The sequence below is a fragment of the Bubalus kerabau genome, chromosome 2 (assembly GCF_029407905.1).
Source record: "Bubalus kerabau isolate K-KA32 ecotype Philippines breed swamp buffalo chromosome 2, PCC_UOA_SB_1v2, whole genome shotgun sequence".
In the NCBI taxonomy this organism is placed as follows: Eukaryota; Metazoa; Chordata; class Mammalia; order Artiodactyla; family Bovidae; genus Bubalus; species Bubalus kerabau.
This window is the reverse complement of record NC_073625.1, coordinates 104,848,522-104,871,937: the sequence shown is the minus strand read 5'-3', so window position 1 is coordinate 104,871,937 and position 23,416 is coordinate 104,848,522. Positions and strand designations below refer to the sequence as shown.

Sequence of the window (23,416 nt, the reverse complement as noted above, 5' to 3'; positions counted from 1 at the left end):
ACTAGTAATGCTTTGCTTTCACAAAGATACAAGTAGATGTTTTCTAATAGACTATTGATAGTGTAATTAAATTCAGAGATCATTAAACATGTTGAGACAATGTTTTCCTTTATATAAAACTTCTCCGGGAAATTAGACACAGAACTTCTTCCCTTGAAGCTCAGTTGGTAAAGAATCTGCCTGCAATGCAGACCTGGATTCAGTTCTTGGGTTGGGAAGATCCCCTGGAGAAGGAAATGACAACCCACTCCAGTTCTTGCCTAGAGAATTCCATGGACAGAGGAGCCTGGAGAGCTACAGTCCATGGGGTGGCAAGAGCCAGACATGACTTAGCAACTAAACTACAACCACCACCAGAAATTATATTATCTATTTAATTGAATCCTCAGGCCACAGGAACACTAATGTCTAATCTCTAGTGAGATCATTAATAATTTAGCATGGAATTATTACAGTTCATGGATAAGTGTTAATTTTGCCTATGAACGATACAAATTGTCCTCATGGTGATTAGGACAGAGAAAAGAATACTAGTATCAGTGAGGATCTTGCCTTGGATTACACAGAGGTGCATTTTAAAATAAGTCCATCCCCTGGGGAGCAGCATCTATATGTGATTCAGATCCTAGAACAGAAGAAGGTCATAGAAAAATATGTGGACTTGAATTCTCAATCCTCTCAAAATGAAGGCTACATGCGAAGAACTTTTAAAATATTTACTTATTATTTGGCTATGTTGGGTCTTAGTTGTTGCCCATGGGATCTTCACTGCCCCATGCGGGATCTTTCACTGAGGAGCACGGATTCTCTAGTTGTGGCACATGGGCTCAGTAGTCATGGAGCATGGGCTTAGTTGTCCCGCGGTATGTGGGATCCTAGTTACCCCTCCAGGGATTGAACCCGTGTCCTCTGCATTGCAAGGTGTATTCTTAACCACTGAACCACCAGTCCATGGAGTTTTTCTTTTCCAGTGAAAATGCCTCAGCACAAAATGCTTGACCATAGTCAACATGGCTGGAAAAAAAATGGTAGTTATTTCTACTCAGAGAGAATTTCTGTGGAAGAGGAAATTACCCAGAGAGAAGAAAGGGAAGGTGATGTGTTTGGTGCCATTCCCAAGAAGTTGAACCTAAGAAAGATATTGCGGTACAAGTGACTTGCTGAGAGAGCACTGCTTAGGGAAAATTGTAACGGAAGCAGGAAGGGAGAGGTGAAGAAGTAGACACTCACGTGGGTGCAACTGAAGTTTATACTGATCCCACAGGGAGCTCTAGAGCAGGAATGTCATCACTGGCTTGTGTCACTTTGAAGCAAGAGGATTGGCCTTTGATACCTTCATCTTAGCTTGGGACCACCAGGTGCGGGGTGGTGGAGAGCACCGGGTGTGGGGTGGTGGGGAGCACTGGGTGTGGGGTGGTGGAGAGCACCAGGTGTGGGGAGGTAGGCACCACCGGGTGTGGGGTGGTGGGGAGCACCAGGTGTGGGGAGGTAGGCACCACCGGGTGTGGGGTGGTGGGGAGCACTGGGTGTGGGGTGGTGGAGAGCACCAGGTGTGGAGTGATGGGGAGCACCGGGTGTGGGGTGGTGAGGAGCACCAGGTGAGGGGTGGTAGGAGCACAGACATAGAATGCTTCACCTTCCGGGCATTGCCATGTGTGGTGACGCCTATTTGTTGAGAGCAAGTTTCAGTACAAATGAGAACTGCTTATGTTTCAAAGCTTAGAAAGAAATTTACATGTACATGCATTTAGTTAAACATCCTGTGAGAAATTAAGTCATCTAATATTGTGCTAACCTCAGATATATGCAAACCTCAGATGACACCACCCTTATGGCAGAAAGTGAAGAGGAACTAAAAACCCTCTTGATAAAAGTGAAAGAGGAGAGTGAAAAAGTTGGCTTAAAGTTCAACATTCAGAAAACGAAGATCATGGCATCTGGTCCCATCACTTCATGGCAAATAGATGGGGAAACAGTGGAAACAGTGGCTGACTTTATTTTTGGGGGCTCCAAAATCACTGCAGATGGTAATTCCAGCCATGAAATTAAAAGATGCTTACTCCTTGGAAGGAAAGTTATGACCAACCTAGATAGCATATTGAAAAGCAGAGACATTACTTTGCCAACAAAGGTCCGTCTAGTCAAGGCTATGGTTTTCCCAGTAGTCAAGTATGGATGTGAGAGTTGGACTGTGAAGAAAGCTGGGCGCCGAAGAATTGATGCTTTTGAACTGTGGTGTTGGAGAAGACTCTTGAGAGTCCCATGGACTGCAAGGAGATCCAACCAGTCCATTCTGAAGGAGATCAGCTCTGGGATTTCTTTGGAAGGAATGGTGCTAAAGCTGAAACTCCAGTACTTTGGCCACCTCATACGAAGAGTTGACTCATTGGAAAAGACTCTGATACTGGGAGGGATTGGGGACAGGAGGAGAAGGGGACGACAGAGGATGAGACGGCTGGATGGCATCACCGACTCAATGGACGTTGAGTCTGAGTGAACTCCGGGAGTTAGTGATGGACAGGGAGGCCTGGCGTGCTGCAATTCATGGGGTCACAAAGAGTTGGACACGACTGAGTGACTGAACTGAACTGAATATTGTTGTTACTGCTCAATCACTGAGTCTTGTCCAACTCTTTGCAGCCCCATGGACTGTAGCTCACCAGGCTCCTCTGTCCATGGAATTTCCCAGGCAAGAATACTGGAGTGGGTTGCCATTTCCTTCTCCAGGGCATCTTCCCAACCCAGGGATCGAACCTATGTCTCTTGCGTCTGATGCATTGGCAGGCAGGTTCTTTACTACTAGTGCCACCTGAGAAGCCAGTTATATAGCTGTAATTCAGGAATTCTTTTCCAAAAGAGCAAGCCCATCCTTTTTGTTTCTGTTGTGTTTATGGGCTAAGTTATTTTATTGAAGTGTAATTTTAAAATTTTCACTTCATAATATTTAAATGGATATTGCTTTTACTTCAATCCAAACTGCTGTAAAATCAAGGAGCGTGTTTCCCCTTCTGCCCAATATATAAGCTCAATAGCCTGGGTTTCTGTTTGCAGTTTCTAGGGATTAATTTTCTCATGAACATACATTTTGAGAATATCATATAGGTGATTCTTGCTATGACATAGCCCCCCTTTTCATGGACAAACAATTGTAACTAAGTTATAATATAATCAACGGAGGGTTCAGATAAGTTAGCCATTGAATTTGGGGTAAAATGCAAGCAATGTGGCACATGCAAAATTTGCTTTGGGAAGCCCAAAGACACCTCAAATATAAAGTAGCTGCAGAGGTACATTGTGCTATTTCTTACTTGAACAACTCTGTAAATACCAGAGATTTATGTATGTTCATCACAAAATTACTTCTTACCAGGCAGTAGTTTAACCAAAGTGATACCAAGAGATGCTGCTAGAAGAAAGAAACATATTTGAAATGGTTCTTGTCAGTTCATTCTATTTAATTAGGTTAAGTCACATGATTCAAATGTCAATGTTTTATTATTTTTGAATTAGTCACTTGCTTAAGAGTTTTGCATTTGATAATGAATTTCTATATAGGATCAGGCCAACACTGGTCCTTTCAAAAGGATTCAGTAAGCACTGACATTTTAACAAGCGTTAAGGGAGTCTGGCTGTTCACTCATAAGCAGTGTTGCTGAAACTTCTGGTTTGAAGACTACCTTCATGATCTTGCTATATCTTCCTAATTGCCTGCACTTTTCTATACTTAATATTTTTCTTTAAAAATGACTCACTTCAAAAATTGTTTTTACTAGTTTGGCCTGCTCCTTTAACAAATCCTTGAAATCTTGGATATGAAATACATATTTGCCTCTATACATTAAAATGTATTATTATTCATCCGTCTCTCTCCAAAACCCATCTTACGGACACAGAAATAGTGCTGTGCTGTGCGATCCCCCTTCAAGGAAAGACTTGATGCCCAGCTGCCAGGACTGTGGTTAGCAGACAGCTGCCAGCCGTCAGCTCCTGCTTGGCTGTGTCTACAGCTGCCATGTCACCTCAGGTCATGTCCTTCCAGGGCAGCATGAACCAGACTGTAAGAGGGAGTGGGAGAGACATGGAGTACTAAGGCCTGGCTGTCTCAGTCTGATGCATGTCAACTCTGGCAATATTTGCTCCATAATTTCCTCACTGGAGGGGCTAAGGCTATGCCAAGCCTGCTTTGTACTTTGATTCCTGCTATGCCCAAAGTGGCTCTGCACCCTCCCTTTCTTGATTCTAAATAAGCAAATTCTACCTCCATCTGCATCTCAGCATCCATTTCCAAAGGACCCAAACTGCAATACCATGTTTGAGAAAATATTGTCCTAAATTGTTTTTTTAGGATGACTGTTAAAAGGTCTTTATAAAAGACTATGAAATAAAGCATGCAATTTAAAAATAAAGTACATGAATATGATTTTGTGTGACTGAACTATAACTTGGCTTTTATACAAGGTGTTCAAGACTCTTAGTGCAATTTCAAGTCATCTAGTAAATGCTAGATGTACTACTTGGAAGCTATAACAGTATCAGAGTTGTTCAGATGATGGCAGAAAATCAAACTAGAGGTTATTGTAATGGATTAAAGGAAAAGGAATTTTGAATCTCAGGACAAATACTATTTTTTCAAAAACATGAAACTAAATTATATTCTATCATTTTATTTACAAATTAAGCCTGTGGAGGAAAAAATTAAAATATGTCACAGGATTTTCACTCCTTTTTGAAATCTCCTGAATACAAAGAAATGAGAAATTGCAGTCCATTCCATAAAAACCTGAAACCACTAAATAGAATCCTGTTTGAAATCTATGAGTTTAACAATGATTATTGCTCCAATTTCATGATTTAGGAAAACTTTGTCCAAGTTACAGACAATTCTGAATCTAAATTAGTCAGAAACACATGAATCAGGAGAGCACTGTTTAAGGGCAATATCTGCTGCTGCTGCTGCTGCTGCTAAGTCGCTTCAGTCATGTCCCACTCTGTGCGACCCCTGAGACCACAGCCCATCAGGCTCCCCCGTCCCTGGGATTCTCCAGGCAAGAACACTGGAGTGGGTTGCCATTTCCTTCTCCAATGCGTGAAAGTGAAAAGTGAAAGGGAAGTCGCTCAGTCATGTCCGACTCTAGTGACCCCATGGACTGCAGCCTACCAGGCTCCTCCGCCCATGGGATTTTCCAGGCAAAAGTACTGGAGTGGGGTGCCACTGCCTTCTCCGAAGGGCAATAACTATGGACATGTTAAAAGATAAATGGTTCAGAAAAATCTTCAAGTAGAGATTGCAGTAGAACTGTTAATATTCAGAGGATATTTATTTAAATTTCCTGTGTTACCTCTCATATCTAAACATTGAATAAAGATATTTGTTGCCCCAAACTTGCCTCATGGTAAGAATCACCTGGGATGTTTGTTAAGTTAGCTCCTATCTTTCCCCCATGATCCTATCGATAATCCATTGGATCATCGAAAAAGCAAGTGAGTTCCAGAAAAACATCTATTTCTGCTTTATTGACTCCGCCAAAGCCTTTGACTGTGTGGATCACAACAAACTGTGGAAAATTCTTAAAGACCTGGGAATATCAGACCACCTGACCTGCCTCTTGAGAAATCGGTATGCGTCAACAGTTAGAAATGGCCGTGGAACAACAGACTGGTTCCAAATTGGAAAAGGAGTTATGTCAAGGCTGTATATTGTCACCCTGCTTACTTAACTTATAATCAAAGTACATCATGAGAAACGCTGGACTGGAAGAAACACAAGCTGGAATCAAGATGGCTGGGAGAAATATCAATATTTGCAAATATACTCAAATATGCAGATGACACTACCCTTATGGGCAGAAAGCGAAGAACTAAAGACTCTTTTGATGAAAGTGAAAGAAGACAGTGAAAAAGTTGGCTTAAAGCTCAATATTCAGAAAACTAAGATCATGGCATCTGGTCCCATCTATGGCAAATAGATGGGGAAACAATGGAAACAGTGAGAGACTTTATTTTTTTGGGCTTCAAAATTACTGCAGATGGTGACTGCAGCCATGAAATTAAAAGATGCTTGCTCCTTGGAAGAAAAACTATGACCAATCTAGACAGCATAGTAAAAATCAGAGACATTACTTTGCCAACAAAGGTCCATCTAGCCAAAGCTATGGTTTTTCCAGTAGTCATGTGTGGATGTGAGAGTTGGACTATAAAGAAAGCTGAGCACCAAACTGATGCTTTTGAACTGTGGTGTTGGAGAAGACTCTTCAGAGTCCCTAGGACTGCAAGGAGATCCAACCAGTCAATCCTAAAGGAAATAAGTCCTGAATATTCATTGGAAGGACTGATGCTGAAACTCCAATACTTTGGCCAGCTGATGGAAAGAACTGACTCATTGGAAAAGACCCTGATGCTGGGAAAGATTAAAGGCGGGAGAAGGGGACGACAGAGGATGAGATGGTTGGATGGCATTACTGACTTGATGGAGATGAGTTTGAGTAAGCTCCGGAAAGCTTTACTTTCTCTGTGACACAGAGCAAATCAGTTAAGCTCTCTGGATTTCCAATTTCTCTTCTGTGTTATGAGGGGGTTGGAAAATATGATCAAAATCCCCTTTCGTTCAAGAAGCTGCTTTACCTTCAGAAGTACTAAACCCCACATCTGCCTATTTATAAGCATAATTGGTGTGTGTACTATCTGCTTTTTAAAAAACATCTTTTTGAAGAGATTCTCTTTTAAACACTTTTTCCCAAGTGTCCTGATTCTTTTACAGGGTGCTGCTTTATGTTGCAGAACAATGGCTTTTCAGTTACTGATTGAATGATCTTTTTTCCCCTGGGTTCTTAAGAGGCCTGAAGTAGTCGCTTGGAGTGCCCCACCTGAATCTCCTTGGCCATGGCTACCATTTCAGTGCCCACTAGCTGATCTCCTAACTGCTGGCACCTACATCTCTTTGCGGGCTTCCCGGGTGGCTCAGTGGTATAAAAAAATCCACCTGCCAATGCAGGAGACACAGCTGAGATGCAGGTTTGATCCCTGGATCAGGAAATGGCAACCCACTCCAGTATTCTTACCTGAAAAATTCCATGGACAGAGGAGCCTGGCAGGCTGCATTCCATGGGGTCACATGCATGTGAATCTCTTTGCAAAGGATTTTCTGTGGCTACCAGACCTCATCTATTTATATACATGTGTTGGTCATTGATTCTCCTTGTCTTTGTGGGAATAGCCTTCAGTGGATGACTGACAGCAGCTTTCATAGTCGTTCAACTCATGGCCCATTGAGTCAGTGATAACATCCAACCATTTCATCCTCTATCGCCCCCTTCTCCTCCTGCCCTAAATCTTTCCCAGCATCAGGGTCTTTTCCAATGAATTGCTGACTGCCCAACAGTGACGCTGAAAAGTACTCTAGTTTCCTTGCATCCCAGGTGGGATCAGTTCAGTTCAGTCACTCAGTCATGTCGGACTCTTTGCAACCCTATGAATTGCAGCACGCCAGGCCTCCCTATTGGAGAAGGCAGTGGTACCCCACTCCAGTACTCTTGCCTGGAGAGTCCCATGGACGGAAGAGCCTGTTAGGCTGCAGTCCATGGGGTCACTAAGAGTCAGACATGACTGAGCAACTTCACTTTCACTTTTCACTTTCATGCATTGGAGAAGGAAATGGCAACCCACTCCAGTGTTCTTGCCTGGAGAATCCCAGGGACGGGGGAGCCTGGTGGGCTGCTGTCTCAGGGGTCACAGAGAGTGGGACACGACTGAAGTGACTTAGCAGCAGGAGCAGCAGCAGGCCTCCCTGTCCATCACCAACTCCCGGAGTTCACCCAAACTCATGTCCATCGAGTCGGTGATGTCATCCAGCCATCTTACCCTCTGTCGTCCCCTTCTTCTCCTGCCTCCAATCCCTCCCAACATCAGAGTCTTTTCCAATGAGTCAACTCTTCACATGAGGTGGCCAAAATATTGGAGTAAATCACTGCAGATGGTGATTTCAGCCATGAAATTAAAAGATGCTTACTCCTTGGAAGGAAAGTTATGACCAACCTAGATAGCATATTCAACAGCAGAGACATTACTTTGCCAACAAAGGTCCGTCTAGTCAAGACTATGGTTTTTCCAGTGGTCGTGTATGGATGTGAAAGTTGGACTGTGAATAAAGTTCAGCGCCGAAGAACCAATGCTTTTGAACTGTGGTGTTGGAGAAGACTCTTGAGAGTCCCTTGGACTGTAAGGAGATCCAACCAGTCCATTCTAAGGGAGATCAGTCCTGGGTGTTCTTTGGAAGGAATGATGCTAATGAGGTGCCTATTTTTCAGCTGTTCCCACAATTCCCCAGCAGGACTGTGCTTCAAAATATTGACTTGTGTGATCACACTTATTGGCTTTCTTCAATTCTTTCTTAATTCTCTATTCCCATATTGGTACTTTCCTGGGAGCACATCCCAAACAGACTGCCTGCAATCAAAGACACATTTCAGTGTCAACTTCTAGGGTAACTCAAACTAAAAGGGAGTCCTTAGAACAACTTCAGTGGCATTTTATCAGTTCCCCTCTTCATACTCTTATGTTGTGGCAATACAGTAAAACAAATAATCTGAAAATACTGTATTATTACCAAAAAAGACTAAAAATCACCCAAATAATCTATAATCAATAAACTTTCCAGTTAATTTTTAAGGATTTCGCTGTAAAAACTTGACACTAGTTAGTAATGTAGAGTTGTTACTTTCACACTGCTTATTACTTTAGAAATTGTTAAAAATAGCCTTCAGTTCAGTCACTCAGTCATGTCCAACTCTTTGTGAGCCCATGTACTGCAGCATACCAGGCTTCCCTGTCCATCACCAATTCCCAGAGCTTGCTCAAACTCAAAGTCCATTGAGTCGGTGATGCCATTCAACCATCTCATTCTCTGTCATCCCCTTCTCCCGACTTCAATCTTCCCCAGAATCAGGGTCTTTTCTACTGAGTCAGTTCTTTGAATCAGCTGTCCAAAGTATTGGATCTTCTGTTTCAGCATTAGTCCTTCCAATAAATATTCAGGACTGATTTCCTTTAGGACTGACTGGTTTGATCTCTGTGCTATCCAAGGGACTCTCAAGAGTCTTCTCCAACACCACAGTGCAAAAGCATCAACTGAAATAAAAATACTCAAGGAAGTAAAATGCCCTTGAACATGCTACAATTGGATCTTAATTAACTGGCCTTTCAAAATTATGAATTACAAAGCTTTAGTTCATTTTCCAAAAGTAGAGATGAGTACACAGACTTCCTTTCATTTATAAGTCTATTTTTAGAAACCATTCATTTTTTCAACTTAAAGTAATATTTTGAATGCTATGTGATTCCATGTACTACATTTTCCAATCACAGTGGTATATGATTATAGGACTTTATGCAGTCTGAAGTGAGGGCCCCAATTCAACTTCATGATCTTAAGAAGACAGAGAGACATAAAAAACTTTAAAAGTTCACACTGAAAACAAGCCAAAATACAATGTGACACTTCTTTTTTAAAGCATATCTGGCCACAGCCACAAAAAAAGAAAAAAATATTAATTTAAATCCACTTTTTATTCTTTCATAGATTTTAACAATTATACACAACTTTTAACATAAAGATAGTGAAACCTTAAGGATAAGGAGGCAATACACATGACCTCTTCGATTCACTCTTCAGGATGGAAAGTTCCAAAGGGTACAATGTGTGAGATTTAACACTGGAAAAATACATATGAAACTTGTTAACTGGCTCCACTTGGGACCAGACACAGCACAATAAATATAGAACTGAATCATCTTTTTAAAAGATTACTGTAACTTTGACACATTCTTACTAAAGAAACTGATCAGTGACCAATGTGAAATTCTACAACATACAGGTGGAGGGACACTTACAATGAGGCTCTGAGCGAAGTTTCTCTAGTAGCTTCACAGCCACACCCCAACGTTCTTAAAAAGGAGTAAGAATGTATATTGCAAATTCAGAACAACAAAAGACAAACTTGGTCAAACTTTCTTTGCCATATCATTCATTACTATCATAATCCTAGTTTGCTGGTAGATTTAAGGTAGGAACTGAAAGATTTTTGAAATTCTTTTAATTTCCACTGGTCTTAGGGCCTCTAGGTAGGAGGCTACACTGGAAGCAAACCGATTAAGCAGCACCATTATGTCCACATCTCAACAAATCATTGCATAATTTTTATCTTCCAATACTCCGAAAAGTTAAAGAAGGATACTTATCCTGAATAGCAGGCCATTGTAAGAAAATACAATCTGTAAGGATTTAAACCAACAAAGCTGAATTCTCTATTGACTGCATCTTTCCTTAATAGACCAAAAGAAATACATTACTTAAAAATTTAAATAACAACATACTGAGGCATAACATAAGTAGATGCTATTACATTTCCGTTTGAGACTGTTGGACTTGTTCACATACCCTTTCCTCTTCCCAAAGAGGAAGCAATGGCGCCAGCATGATTGGTCAGAAAGACTTCATGGGAAACTGATGTTTTTAGAGCTGTTCTGCAGTGTGCCTTATCATACAAATGCAGAAACTATTATTTTAAAACATATACCTAAAAGATAGGAAGAAATAATCTTTTTTTTTTTTTTTTTTCACATAACCCACATTCTATTATCTTGCATCTGCTGATTTTAGAATTAACTTCATTCCTATGAAAGAGAATTGGAACTGTTATGCTGCTACAGCTACAGATATTCTGGGAACTCTTTCGAGCCAGTGAATCATAAATCACATGAAAGAACAGTGTTTTCTAAATCAGGAACCTGGTTGTTCAAAAGCAAACGAACATGCAAACATGTGACACATGTTATTATCTTGTAAAAACATAATGCCACTCTGGCCCCAAGAATCACCAAAGCCCAACTGGTCCTTAGAGGTGCAAACAGCCTTTAACCACTACAAAACATATTATCTGTGGCATTTTTCTGCCCATCACACTGCCACATGATTCTCAGAAGCTTAGCCTTCTAAGATGTTTGAGGAAAAAAAAGGAGTGACGTGAATCAAGTGCTCGTGATTGTTTTAAATGTACTTTTAAAAAGAACTGTCTAGTAATGTAGTAGAATAGTACTTGATACTGAATTTTTCCCAGTGAAATAAAATAGGCTTTAACAAGGTGATGTTAACCTAAGTTTGACCATCTGGCTCCTTTTTCACCTTTTTAGAGGGCACTGATTCATCTATTGTGCTGAGTCTCACAGATGCCTGCTTTAAAAACAGTATAGTTTTCAACAGTTTCCCATAAATGTTCTTGATTTACACTGGGGGAAGCAACACATAATCAAAACATTAATCATTCATGTTTTAAAAAAAGCAATTATTTCCTGCAAAGCAGTTACTTAGCAAAATGCTAAGCTGCAAGTAAAGTCATTTCACAAAGTACCTGTCAAAATGTATAGAAGTCTGGCCTTCCATTCCAAATCCACTGCCAAGAGAGTAACATGCAGCAGTCCTGTTTACAATTTAGTAGTGATGAGGAAAGGGTAAACCTAGGTCAAGGAGAGACGTCACATACAGGTTCACAGTAGTGCAGCCATCGTGTATCAAATTTACTACATTCACCACTTCGGAGAAATGTTCAGGGGGGCCCTTCAAAGGAATGTTTGTTTTATATAAGACCTATCAAATAAATGGGGAAACAAATCATTACACACAGAGGCACTAGTCTCAAACCTGCACAGTAAAGAAGCAAAGGGTCCAAGATGAGAAATTTAGGAAAATATACACATATGAGAGCTTGCTGAGGAAAAGCAGGAGAGAAATCACAGTTCTAATCTTCAAGGCTACGGAATGCATTCTGCATATCTTCAAGAAGTTGTGCATAGTCAGCCTTGATCTTCGCCTCACCATCTTTCACCGGATCCTGAAAAAAGACATTATAGAATTCAATTTACCCTTGGAAAATAATTTTTGTAACACATAGTGAGTTATTTGTACTTACTGTATTTGAGCAGGAGGTTAAGTGAGATGCACTAGTAAAACACAAGGCAGGAGGCAGGATTATTATTTTTCCTTTAAGGGTAAAATGTATAAAGGAATAGTCTAACCATAGACAGAAGACAAAATTTCAGTTTTGTGTCCTGCCTGCTAACTGTGTTCAAGAGCCAAAGGATTTACCCTTGACAATACGCAAAATACTAGGAAACTGAAACTTTGCAGCAACGCGTATTAGATACATTCCTCTTTGTATATACATAGTTGGAATTAATTTAATTAAAACAGAATTTACTATTCAGGGCCTGGCATTATCATGCTGGGACATGAAATAACCTCAAAATGCACCCTATTTAAAATCTGTATAGAAAGCAACTTAATTGAGTAAAATGTACAAAAGAGACTTTAAAGTGTTTAAGCCCTCTGACCCAATCATTCTACTTTTGAGAACATATATGAGGAAGATACACAAACCCAACTGTATTAACAAAGTTGTCCATACCAAAAACCTCCAAATGCATAAGAAAAGGAAAATATTCTTCAGCCACAAAATAGTGCTACAGAAAAATACCGAATGATACTAAAAAATAACATGTATTTGATACAATGTACTTGTAAACATAAAAATGATAGCACCTTTAGTTATACCACTCCCTGGTGGCAATAATATACTACCAGAAGTCATCATTATTACATTATTGAGTATCTTTTTTTATCATTTTCCTATGAATGTGTAATTTTTTAAAAATAAAATCTGGATCAAATTACATGTGGAATTTCTTTGCAACCTGACTTTTTTTCCCACTCATTATACCATAACCATGTCCATGTGTCTTTGGATGTTCCTTGAAAAAAGATGTATGATGTCAATGCCTTCATAATATTTTTGTTGTAAGGTACATGGCACAATGTACTGCTGGCTCCGTTCACTTTTGGATGAGATTTAAGAAGTTTGATATGCAATCTTCTACATGTATCCATATCAAAATCTGATTATTTCCTTGGGTTATCAGTTTCGAAGTAGAAAGACAGGACTCAAACCACGTGGATATTTTAAAATCCTTGATACAGTGAGTATCTATTTGTACAAATTTACTTTCAATCTTAACATAAACATTCAAAGAATCTGTCTCAATATCTCAATAGGAGATTAGCAACTATACTTGGATATCATGATTTAGAAATAAATACAACTCGACTGCTCAAGTATTTTAAAAACAATCTTACACATTTGAGTTTCCACCGATAATTTCACTTGCTTATCTATGTGGACTTCCCAAACAATGAGAGTCCACTTAAAAGTAAAAATGATGTGTATAGTAGGATACTAAAAATAACCAGGCAGCAGAAATCATTTCGAGAAGGAGCATGGAGGTTAGACAGATAACAACAGGCACTTGAGGTGAGGTAACTGCTGCTTAGCAATGATTTTAGTTCTAAACTGCCTGGTGGTTAAGACAAAAGGGAAAACACGTCAGCATTTATTTTAGACATGACATACTATAATCTTTATCACTAGAATTCCTATTTGAACACAGCTTTGAGGTCTGCTTTGCTTTTACATAACCCGAGCATGTGTGAAAATGATAAATGCAAGTTTCACACACCAAGTTTGAGAATCAAATATTTCAAAAAATCAAAAAGAAACACTTCCTACTAAAAGAAGTTTATGGTACAAACAATATACCTTGAATTTCATGGAGGAAAGCTTATAGAGGATCTCCCCCATGTGCTCACGGATAATGGACCATGTGATTTTATTGTCACTTTGGGCAGTGGTTTCAACAGCTCTGCGGGCCATATCATAAAATGCAATCATGTTGGACAGCATCCCCACTGTCTTGTAGAATGGGCAGAACCTAGGATAAATGAAAGTCAAAATAATAAAACAGAAAATTGAAAGCAAGTTCATACTTTTTATGTCATCTGTGAAATACCAGAGCATTAGTTTCTTTATTTAGATATGCACACTACTTATATTTATGGCATGATACTTAAGAAATGAAAAAAAAAAATAGTGGAAAAGATTAGTAACACTTAACCGGAGTTTTTGGAGATGTCTCAGGAATGTGGGGTGGATAGAGACATGGAGCCATATGCGTTCTTTTATTTAAGAGTGATGTTAATTCTCATTAACATCACAATAAAACAGTACTGCTACAATCTAATGACTCTCTGAGAGCGTGTTTGTGTATAGTGCAGTTAAAGCAGTAACCCAAATGGAAAATAACGAAGTTGTAAAGAGTCCCTTGTGAATAAATAATAGGAAAGCAGGGAACTGTAATTTCCTAGAGCTAATAAGCAGCCCCTTTCTCCACTAAAGTGTTCACTTGCATTTACACATACCTTTTAATAATAAAGACACACAATATTCAACTTGGATCACATGCATTTAATAAAATTTCTAACACATTTAAACTTATTTGCAGACACAATTTCATGTACACTCTCTTTTCATAGAATTTTCCCTTGTGGAGTTATCTTTGTGTGGCTGGTTTCTAGAGTTTCTGCCTTACTGATTATATTGTCATATTTTCTGCTTGTCCTATATTCTGTTAATCTATTTGTTCCTACAGTCTTATATGGGACCAAATATGATTTGAGGGAGGAAAAGTTATAGTCTATGATGAAAGGTTCAAATTATCCAAGTTTAAAGGAAATGGGAACTTTTTGGCCATGGTAGTGAATGTGAAAGTCGCTCAGTCATGTCCAATTCTTTGTGACACCATGGGCTGTATTGTCCATGGAATTCTCCAAGCCAGAGTATCGGAGTGGGTAGTCTTTCCCTTTTCCAGGGGATCTTCCCAACCCAGGGACCAAACCCAGGTCTCTCACATTCCAGGCGGATTACTTACCAGCTGAGCCACAAGGAAAGCCCTTGTAGTAGCAGAGATAAATAATGAAAAACAGAGAGCACTGGGTAGGAGTAATAGGGACTGGTGAGATGTCCAAAAGTAGAAAGAAAAAAAACAGCACTCTTGGGAAACAGGGCACAAAAGTGTATTATTTTGGCAAAGAGTAGAAGAGGCATGGGCTATCACAACAGGTATCGAGAAAAGCTTCTGAAAGAGGCAGTGATTCCTTGGGCTCCGTACACTAAACCATAATTTAATCTAAATTAAGCTGGCTCGATAATGAGTGAAAAAAGCCATAATTTGGAGAATGAGCCAAATCAATATAAGGGAACATACCGGATCATTAGATGTATGCTATAAAAATATAAAATAAACCCATACACTGAGTCTCAGTGTGTGCGTATGAGAAAAAAGGCGGGTGGGCGGTTTAACATACATGTAGGCAGCTCCTTCTTCAAAACTTGATAGAATATCCAAAGAAAATCAGGCCAGGTTACCTGTCATAAGGAGTATATCCATTTTGTTGAAGGAAATCATCTTTGATAAGTTTTGCTACCTCCAGAGTGATTTTATCTGTTTCTGCTAGAGAAGCCTAGAAGAGAAAAAAATATATTTTTAGAAACTAACTGCCACAATGTGGGACCAACTGTTGCAATTAATTAGTAAGCAGAAACCAAGTAATCAACACATGATCACCTATCATTAATAAATCCACCTCATAATTGCTTCCTGATTGATTTCCTTTGTTTTCGTTGCAAAAACTACTGATATAATATAAATGTAAGTGTAGTTCAGTAGGTTAAGCATGCTCACATTGCCGTGAAATGACTTCCAAAACTCTCCACCTCACAAATCGGAAACTATACCCATTAAACAACAATTCCTTTGTGACTCATTTATTAACATAACGGCCCCTCAAGGTTCATCACGTTGTAGCATGTGTTAGAATTTTCCTTCGAATAATATTTCATTGTACATGGATATATGAGTGCATGCACGTGTGCTGGAAACCAGGACATCTCTGTTGCTTCTACCTTTTAGCGCTTGTAAGTGCTGCTATGATAGACCCATGATGTGTTTTTTTTTTAAAACACAGAAAAGAAAAATGTCTACCCAATCCTTAGCTGTTCTAGTTATCCTAACTCAGGCACCAGACGTGTGAGGGAAGAAACTTTCAGATGACTAGAGTCTCAGCCACCATATGACAGCAAAAACTATATGAGGGGACCCAAGAAAGACTGCCCAAGTAAGACCACCATCCCCAAAACCATGAGCAATAAAGCACTATTTAAGCCACTAAATGTCAAAGTGGTTTGTTATTCAATAACAGATAATCTATAAACAATAATCATCTTTCTATTTTCCACAATACAAGCAGGCTCCTGAAATATTTGCTGGATAAAGGAATAATCTACAATTTTATTAGTTTAAAAAATATTTAATAAATACTCATTTTTCCAGGCAAGAATCTGCCTATCCAAGGTTCTGTTTGTCCTTAAAAAGCTCCAGTGTGAACTTCCCTGGTGGTACAGTGGACAGGAGTCTGCCTGCCAATGCAGGGGACACAGGTTCAATCCTTGGTCCAGGAAGGTTCGACATGCTGCAAAGCAACTAAGCCTGTGTGCCATAACTACTGAAGCCTACACGCCTAGAGCCTGTGCTCTGCAGCAAGAGAAGCCACTGCAACGGGAAGCCCACGCACTGGAATGAAGACCCAGCGTAGCCCCAAAAAGGTTCCAGTGCAACTCACAGATCTGTTCTCCACGAGATCTTACAACTCACCTTTCCCACCAGCTGTACAATTTCTGCCAAGTCTTCCTCTTCCTGCAGAATCTCCTTAGCTTTGGTCCTCAGAGGGACGAACTCTGTGAAGTGTTTGTCATAGTACTCATCCAAGGCACGCATGTACTTGCTGTAGCTGATCAGCCAATTGACAGAAGGGAAATGCTTACGTTGAGCTAGTTTCTTATCTAAGCCCCAGAACACCTGATTTAAGAACAAAACCAAAACCACAAAGATTTTTCTTAAAAACAACTTTTTTAAAGTATTGAAGCATATTTGTTTGTCCTAACTATGGAATTCTATACCGTTTTGGTCAAATTATTTATCTTTTAAGTATACACCAAATATAAATGAAATAGAATAAAACTTGCAAATGGAAAAATATTTCTTTTAGCTTCAATATGGATTGTTGTTGTTCAGTCACTACGTTGTGTCTGACTCTGCAATCCCATGGACTGCAGCACACTGGGCTTTCCTGTCCTTCACCATCTCCTGGAGTTTGCTCAAACTCATGTCCACTGAGTCAGTGATGCCATCCAACCATCTCTGTTGCCCCCTTCTCTTCCTATCCTCAATCCTTCCCAGCGTCAGGGTCTTTTCCAATGAGTTGGCTCTTCTAGGAATCAAACTTTATCTGGATTTCCTTAACAGTTTGTCAAATCTGACAGCAAAAGATACTGTCTCTTTTGAAGACTAGTATGGTGCAATATAAACAGATGAACCAGAAAATGCTAACTATGATAAGACATTTCACTTTAAAATTAAAACCTCTAACTGTTCTGAATAAATTCAGTTGTGGATCATTAAGGGCAAGTCCTCAGAGGTCTGACAGTCACTTTCAGTTCAGTTCACTTCAGTCGCTCAGTCGTGTCTGACTGTTTGCGAGCCCATGGACTGCAGCACGCCAGGCCTGTCTGTCGCCAACTCCTGGAATTTACTCAAACTCATGTCCACTGGGTCAGTGACACCATCCAACCATCTCATCCTCTGTTGTCCCCTTCTCCTCCCACCTTCAATCTTTCCCAGCATCAGGGTCTTTTCAAATGAGTCAGTTGTTTGCATCAGCTGGCCAAAGTACTGGAGTTTCAGCTTCAGCATCAGTCCTTCCAATGAATACTCAGGACTGATTTCCTTTAGGATTGACTGGTTGGATCTCCTTGCAGTCCTAGGGACTCTGAAGAGTCTTCTCCAACACCACTGTTCAAAAGCATCAATTCTTCAGCACTAAGCTTTCTTTATAGTCCAACTCTCGCATCCATACATGACTACTGGGAAAACCATATCTTTCACTAGACAGACCTTTGTTTGCAAAGTAATATCTCTGCTTTTTACTATGCTAGGTTGGTCACAGCTTTTCTTCCAAGGAGTAAGCGTCTTTTAATTTCATGGCTGCAGTCACAGTCTGCAGTGTCTCCAAACTCAAAAAAATAAAGCTTCTCACTGTTTCGCCATCCATTTGCTATAAAGTAATGGGACCAGATGCCATGATCTTAGTTTTCTGAATGTTGAGTTTTAAGCCAACTTTTTCACTCTCCTCTTTCACTTTCATTAAGAGTCTCTTTAGTTCTTCCCTTTCTGCCATAAGGGTGGTGTTATCTGCCTATCTGAGGTTATCGATATTTCTCCTGGGAATCTTGATTCCAGCTTGTGCTTCATCCAGCCCAGGGTCTCTCATGATGTACTGTGCATATAATTTCAATAAGCAAGGTGACAATATACAGCCTTGACATACTCCTTTCCCAATTTGTAACCAGTCTGTTGGTCCACGTTCAGCTCTAACTGCTGCTTCTTGATCTGCACACAGATTTCTCAAGAGGCAGGTCAGGTGGTCTGGTATTCCCACCTCTCTCAGAATTTTCCACAGTCTGTGGTGATCCACATAGTCAAAGGCTTTGGCATAGTCAATAAAGCAGAAATAGATATTTTTCTGGAACTTTCTTATTTGATGATGCAACAGATGTTGACAATTTGATCTATGCTTCCTCTGCCTTTTTAAAATCCAGTTTGAACATCTGGAAGTTCACAATTCACGTACTTTTGAAGCCTATCTTGGAGAATTTTGAGCATTACTTTACTAGCCTGTGAGATGAGTGCAATTGTGCGGCAGTTTGAACATTCTCTGGCATTGGCTTTCTTTGGGATTGGAATGAAAACTGACCTTTTCCAGTCCTGTGGCCACTGCTGAATTTCCCAAATTTGCTGGCATACTGAGTGCAGCACTTTCACAGCATCATCTTTCAGGATTTGAAATAGCTCAACTGGAATTCCATCACCTCCTCTAGCTTTGTTCATGGTGATGCTTCCTAAGGCCCACTTGACTGTGAATTCTAGGATGTTTGGCTCTAGGTGAGTGATCATACCACTGTGATTATCTGGTTCGTGAAGTTCTTTTTTATACAGTTCTGTGTATTCTTGCCACCTCTTCTTAATATCTTCTGCTTCTCTTAGGCCCATACCATTTCTGTCCTTTATTGTGCCCATCTTTGCATGAAAGGTTCCCTTGGTATCTCTAATTTTCTTGAAGAGATCTCTAGTCTTTCCTATTCTATTGTTTTCCTCTATTTCTTTACATTGATCACTGAGGAAGGTTTTCTTATCTCTCCTTGCTATTCTTTGGAACTCTGCATTCAAATGGGTGTATCTTTCCTTTTCTCCTTTAATTTTCACATCTCTTCTTCTCACAGCTATTTTAAGGCCTCCTCAGATGGCCATTTTGCTTTTTTGCATTTCTTTTTCTTGGGGATGGTCTTGATCCCTGTCTCCTGTACAGTGTCATGAACCTCCGTCCATAGTTCTTTAGGCACTCTGTCTATCAGATCTAATCTCTTGAATCTGTTTGTCACTTTCACTGTATAATCATAAGGGATCTGATTTAGGTCATATCTTAATGGTCTAGTGCTTTTCCCTACTTTCTTCAATGTAAGTCTGAATTTGGCAATAAGGAGTTCATGATCTGAGCCACAGTCAACTCCTGGTCTTGTTTTTGCTGACTGTATAGAGCTTCTCCATCTTTGGCTGCAAAGAATATAATCAATCTGATTTCGGTATTGACCATCTGGTGATGTCCATGTGTGGAGTCTTCTCTTGTGTTGTTGGAAGAGGGTGTTTGCTATGACCATTGAATTCTCTTGGCAAAACTCTGTTAGCCTTTGCCCTGCTTCAATCTGTATTCCAAGACCAAATTTGCCTGTTACTCCAGGTGTTTCTTGACTTCCTACTTTTGCATTCCAGTCCCCTATAATGAAAAGGACATCTTTTTGGGTTGTTAGTTTTAGAAGGCCTTAAAGATCCTCGTAGAACCATTCAACTTCAGCTTCTTCAGCATTACTGGTAGGGGCATAGACTTGGATTAATGTGATACTGAATTGTTTGCCTTGGAAACAAACAGATCATTCTGTCGTTTTTGAGACTGCATCCAAGTACTGCACTTCGGACTCTTGTTGACTATGACGGCTACTCCATTTCTTCTAAGGGATTCTTGCCCACAGTTGTAGATATAATGGTCATCTGAGTTAAATTCACCCATTCCAGTCCATTTTAGTTCACTGATTCCTAGAATGTCGACATTCACTCTTGCCATCTCCTGTTTGACTACTCCCAATTTGCCTTGATTCACGGACCTAAGATTCCAGGTTCCTATGCAATATTGCTCTTTACAGCATTGGACTTTACTTCCATCACCAGTCACATCCACAACTGGGTGTTGTTTTTGCTTTGGCTGCGTCTCTTCATTCTTTTTGGAGTTATTTCTCCACTGATCTCCAGTGGCATATTGGGCACCTACCAACCTGGGGAGTTCATCTTTCAGTATCCTATCTTTTTGCCTTTTCATAGTGTTCATGGGGTTCTCAAGGCAAGAATACTGAAGTGGCTTGCCATTCCCTTCTCCAGTGGACCACATTTTGTCAGAACACTCCACCATGACAGTCAATTTTCTGAGGCCAAACATTCACATATATTTTAGGCATTCCTAATTTTGCTCCCCACTTCCCTGTTATTTAAAATTCAAAATTTTAGCAAATGTTAAAACCTTGAAAGTTGTAAATTTAGCCTCTTCCACTTCCTTTTACCTAATACTGACAGAAACATAGGTAAGTACTGTATTTTTCCTATATGAATAATACATGTGCTTATAAATATATCAAGGTCAAAAACAATTACAGCCCTGATTTATATATGTCTTTCATTTAGGCTTACTTTCAATGGCTAAGTTGGCGAGCTATGCACCAGAATTCATGTCGTGTCACTGGGAAGCAGCAGCCTAGCCAGAAACTACACTTCCACTTTCCAGCTTTGGTTTCGTCCGGGTGTGGCTAACAGAATGAGCCACAAAGTTGAGCAATCAGTTCTGAGCCCAAAGTTCAAAACGCAGGTGAACCTCCTCCAGTTGCCCTGTATCAGCCAAACGCAGACCATTACCAGGCAAGTGGAGCCAAGGTGAAGTGCTGGTGCTGATTTACTACTGAATGGAAAAGAGCCACCGTCTGATAGGATCACCTGCCTTGGACCAAACCACAAGGAGAAAAACTTCTGTGCGATTTTGCTATTATGCCCTTTTGGGCCCATTTGTTTCTATTCCTAGGGTTAGTCTAACTCAAAAGTTAGAGTGTAGTATTACTCGAACACTAATAAAAGTTTGCGACTTGGATGTATTACTACTTTAGACATTAAGTCTATTATAAATTCTAGGTAAAGAGCTAAAAACATATGGCATCAAAGAGTCTGAGTAGTAAGAATGTTGCTAAAAGTGACTTGACCCTTGCCTACTTTTCAATGACTAAATTGAATGCTTCACAAGAATGCGGACAACCTTAGGATAGCCTGGGGGTGGGGTGGGGCTCAGAAGTTGACTACACTAGGAAAAGACATACCTGAACAATACCAAGAGTAGCAGATGTAACTGGATCAGAAAAGTCACCACCAGGTGGAGAAACTCTAAAAACATGAAAAAGTCATTAGAAATGCTTATGGAAAATAACTTGTATATAAAAGCAATTTAAAAAAATACATGAATAAAATAAAAGCACTTCTTTGAAGTCAATTTTAATGTAAATAACTTAAGAAATACAACCTTTGGAAAGAAAATCTTATATAAAAACCTTAAATAAAAACCAGTTTACTAAGTTGAAAGTTAAGAGTGACAACTGCTAAAACCTTCTAGTCTGAGAAACGAGACAGACATTTTATCATAATCTGTTTCATTTTTCTAATTAAAACAGATGACGCAAGAAGGAAGGAAAAGGTCTGAGAACAAGGTATGGCTGTATGTGGGGATAGTGAATCTTCATATTGTTTTTATCATGATAGGATCTTACCTTAACATGTCTATAATTTTCTAAATTGTTGCTAGGTAAGTCAAATCTATGAAACCAGTGCAAGTAGAGATGACCTAAACATGTGCATTCTAAAGAGCCCCTTGGGTGACTCCAGCGCAACCTTGGTTAAGAAGCACTTCCCTCAGTGCGGCTAAATATTATCTCTTTAAAATAAAGTAACTTTTTTCTTATAGTAAGTAAATAGTTTGGGTCCTTACGCTCCTACAATGCTGACACTCCCTTCTCTCTCAGGATTTCCAAGACACTTCACTCTGCCGGCTCGCTCATAGAAAGAGGCCAATCGGGCACCAAGATATGCAGGATATCCACTATCTGAAAAATGAAAAGAAAATTTTAAAAGCAAAGTTCTAGCCAACCCCCAAATCCTATCAGTCTTGCTTATACAATAAGCAATATAAAGAGTTACCTGCAGGCATTTCAGCTAAACGACCAGAGATTTCTCTAAGAGCCTCAGCCCATCGAGAGGTGGAGTCAGCCATCATACTGACATGATAGCCCATGTCACGGAAATATTCTGACAGTGTAATTCCTACATTGGGAAGAATATTACAAATTATAATTCTATATAATCCTGACTTTTTTACCCTTAAGAAAACTTTAAAGCATTAAGTTCCTAAGTTAAGACTGCTAGCTATTCAGTTTGTGGTTCTTTTGGGTACACAGCTGAATATACTGTCTAGCCTCCTCTGCATTTAGATTTGGCAAGTAACTGACCCTTATCTAATGGAATGTAGTCAAGTGTTTCTTCAGAAGGCAAGACACACATCCTTCCATGCTACTTCTTCCTTCTGGCTTTTTGAGAGGGAGAGAACTCCCAAGATCTATGGAAGGTATGTGTTAAAATGAAAGAGCTCTTTTTAGCCTGGGTCCCAACCCTAAAATGACAGAATAAAGGAGAATGCCCTCATCATCTGAAATAAACATCTATTATATTCAACAATTATGTTTGGGTTTTTCATAGCCTGCTGCTGCTGCTGCTAAGTCGCTTCAGTCATGTCCGACTCTGTGTGACCCCACAGACGGTAGCCCACCAGGCTTCCCCGTCCCTGGGATTCTCCAGGCAAGAACACTGGAGTGGGTTGCCATTTCCTTCTTCAATGCATGAAAGTGAGAAGTGAAAGTGAAGTCGCTCAGTCATGTCCAACTCTTAGCGACCCCATGGACTACAGCCCACCAGGCTCCTCCGTCCATGGGATTTTCCAGGCAAGAGTACTGGAGTGGGGTGCCATTGCCTTCTCCTTTCATAGCCTAGTCTACCCTGATAAACATTTTTAAAAGTAGGAAAAGACTTTTCTCCCATTCTTTGTTGAGATAATTAAGTCTGAAATTAATTTACAATGCATTTTTTTCTATGTATCTCACATACATATGCACCAAAAATACCCTCAATTAATTAGCTTGTTTGGTTATTTTTCAAAAGTAGTAAATGTTATTAATGTGAGAAATAATATTCATTATCTAGATCATTCTGCTGCATAGACTGGGTCCTC

At 39.8% G+C, this 23,416-nt stretch overlaps 1 protein-coding gene across 2 annotated transcripts in view; it reads right to left on the bottom strand.

Annotated features, from left to right (window-relative positions):
• Positions 1 to 9,542: 9,542 nt before the first annotated feature.
• ATP6V1A (ATPase H+ transporting V1 subunit A) overlaps positions 9,543 to 23,416 on the bottom strand; it is a 62,923-nt gene continuing 49,049 nt past the window's right edge. For both annotated transcript variants that reach the window (XM_055568207.1, XM_055568208.1), the window contains 7 exons: positions 22,333 to 22,455; positions 22,124 to 22,238; positions 21,462 to 21,525; positions 16,591 to 16,794; positions 15,306 to 15,400; positions 13,641 to 13,812; positions 9,543 to 11,882 (listed from right to left, as the gene is read on the bottom strand). In XM_055568207.1, the coding sequence (XP_055424182.1) occupies positions 11,790 to 11,882; positions 13,641 to 13,812; positions 15,306 to 15,400; positions 16,591 to 16,794; positions 21,462 to 21,525; positions 22,124 to 22,238; positions 22,333 to 22,455 (866 nt within the window). In that variant the 3' untranslated portion in view covers positions 9,543 to 11,789. The remainder of the gene's footprint in view (positions 11,883 to 13,640; positions 13,813 to 15,305; positions 15,401 to 16,590; positions 16,795 to 21,461; positions 21,526 to 22,123; positions 22,239 to 22,332; positions 22,456 to 23,416) is intronic.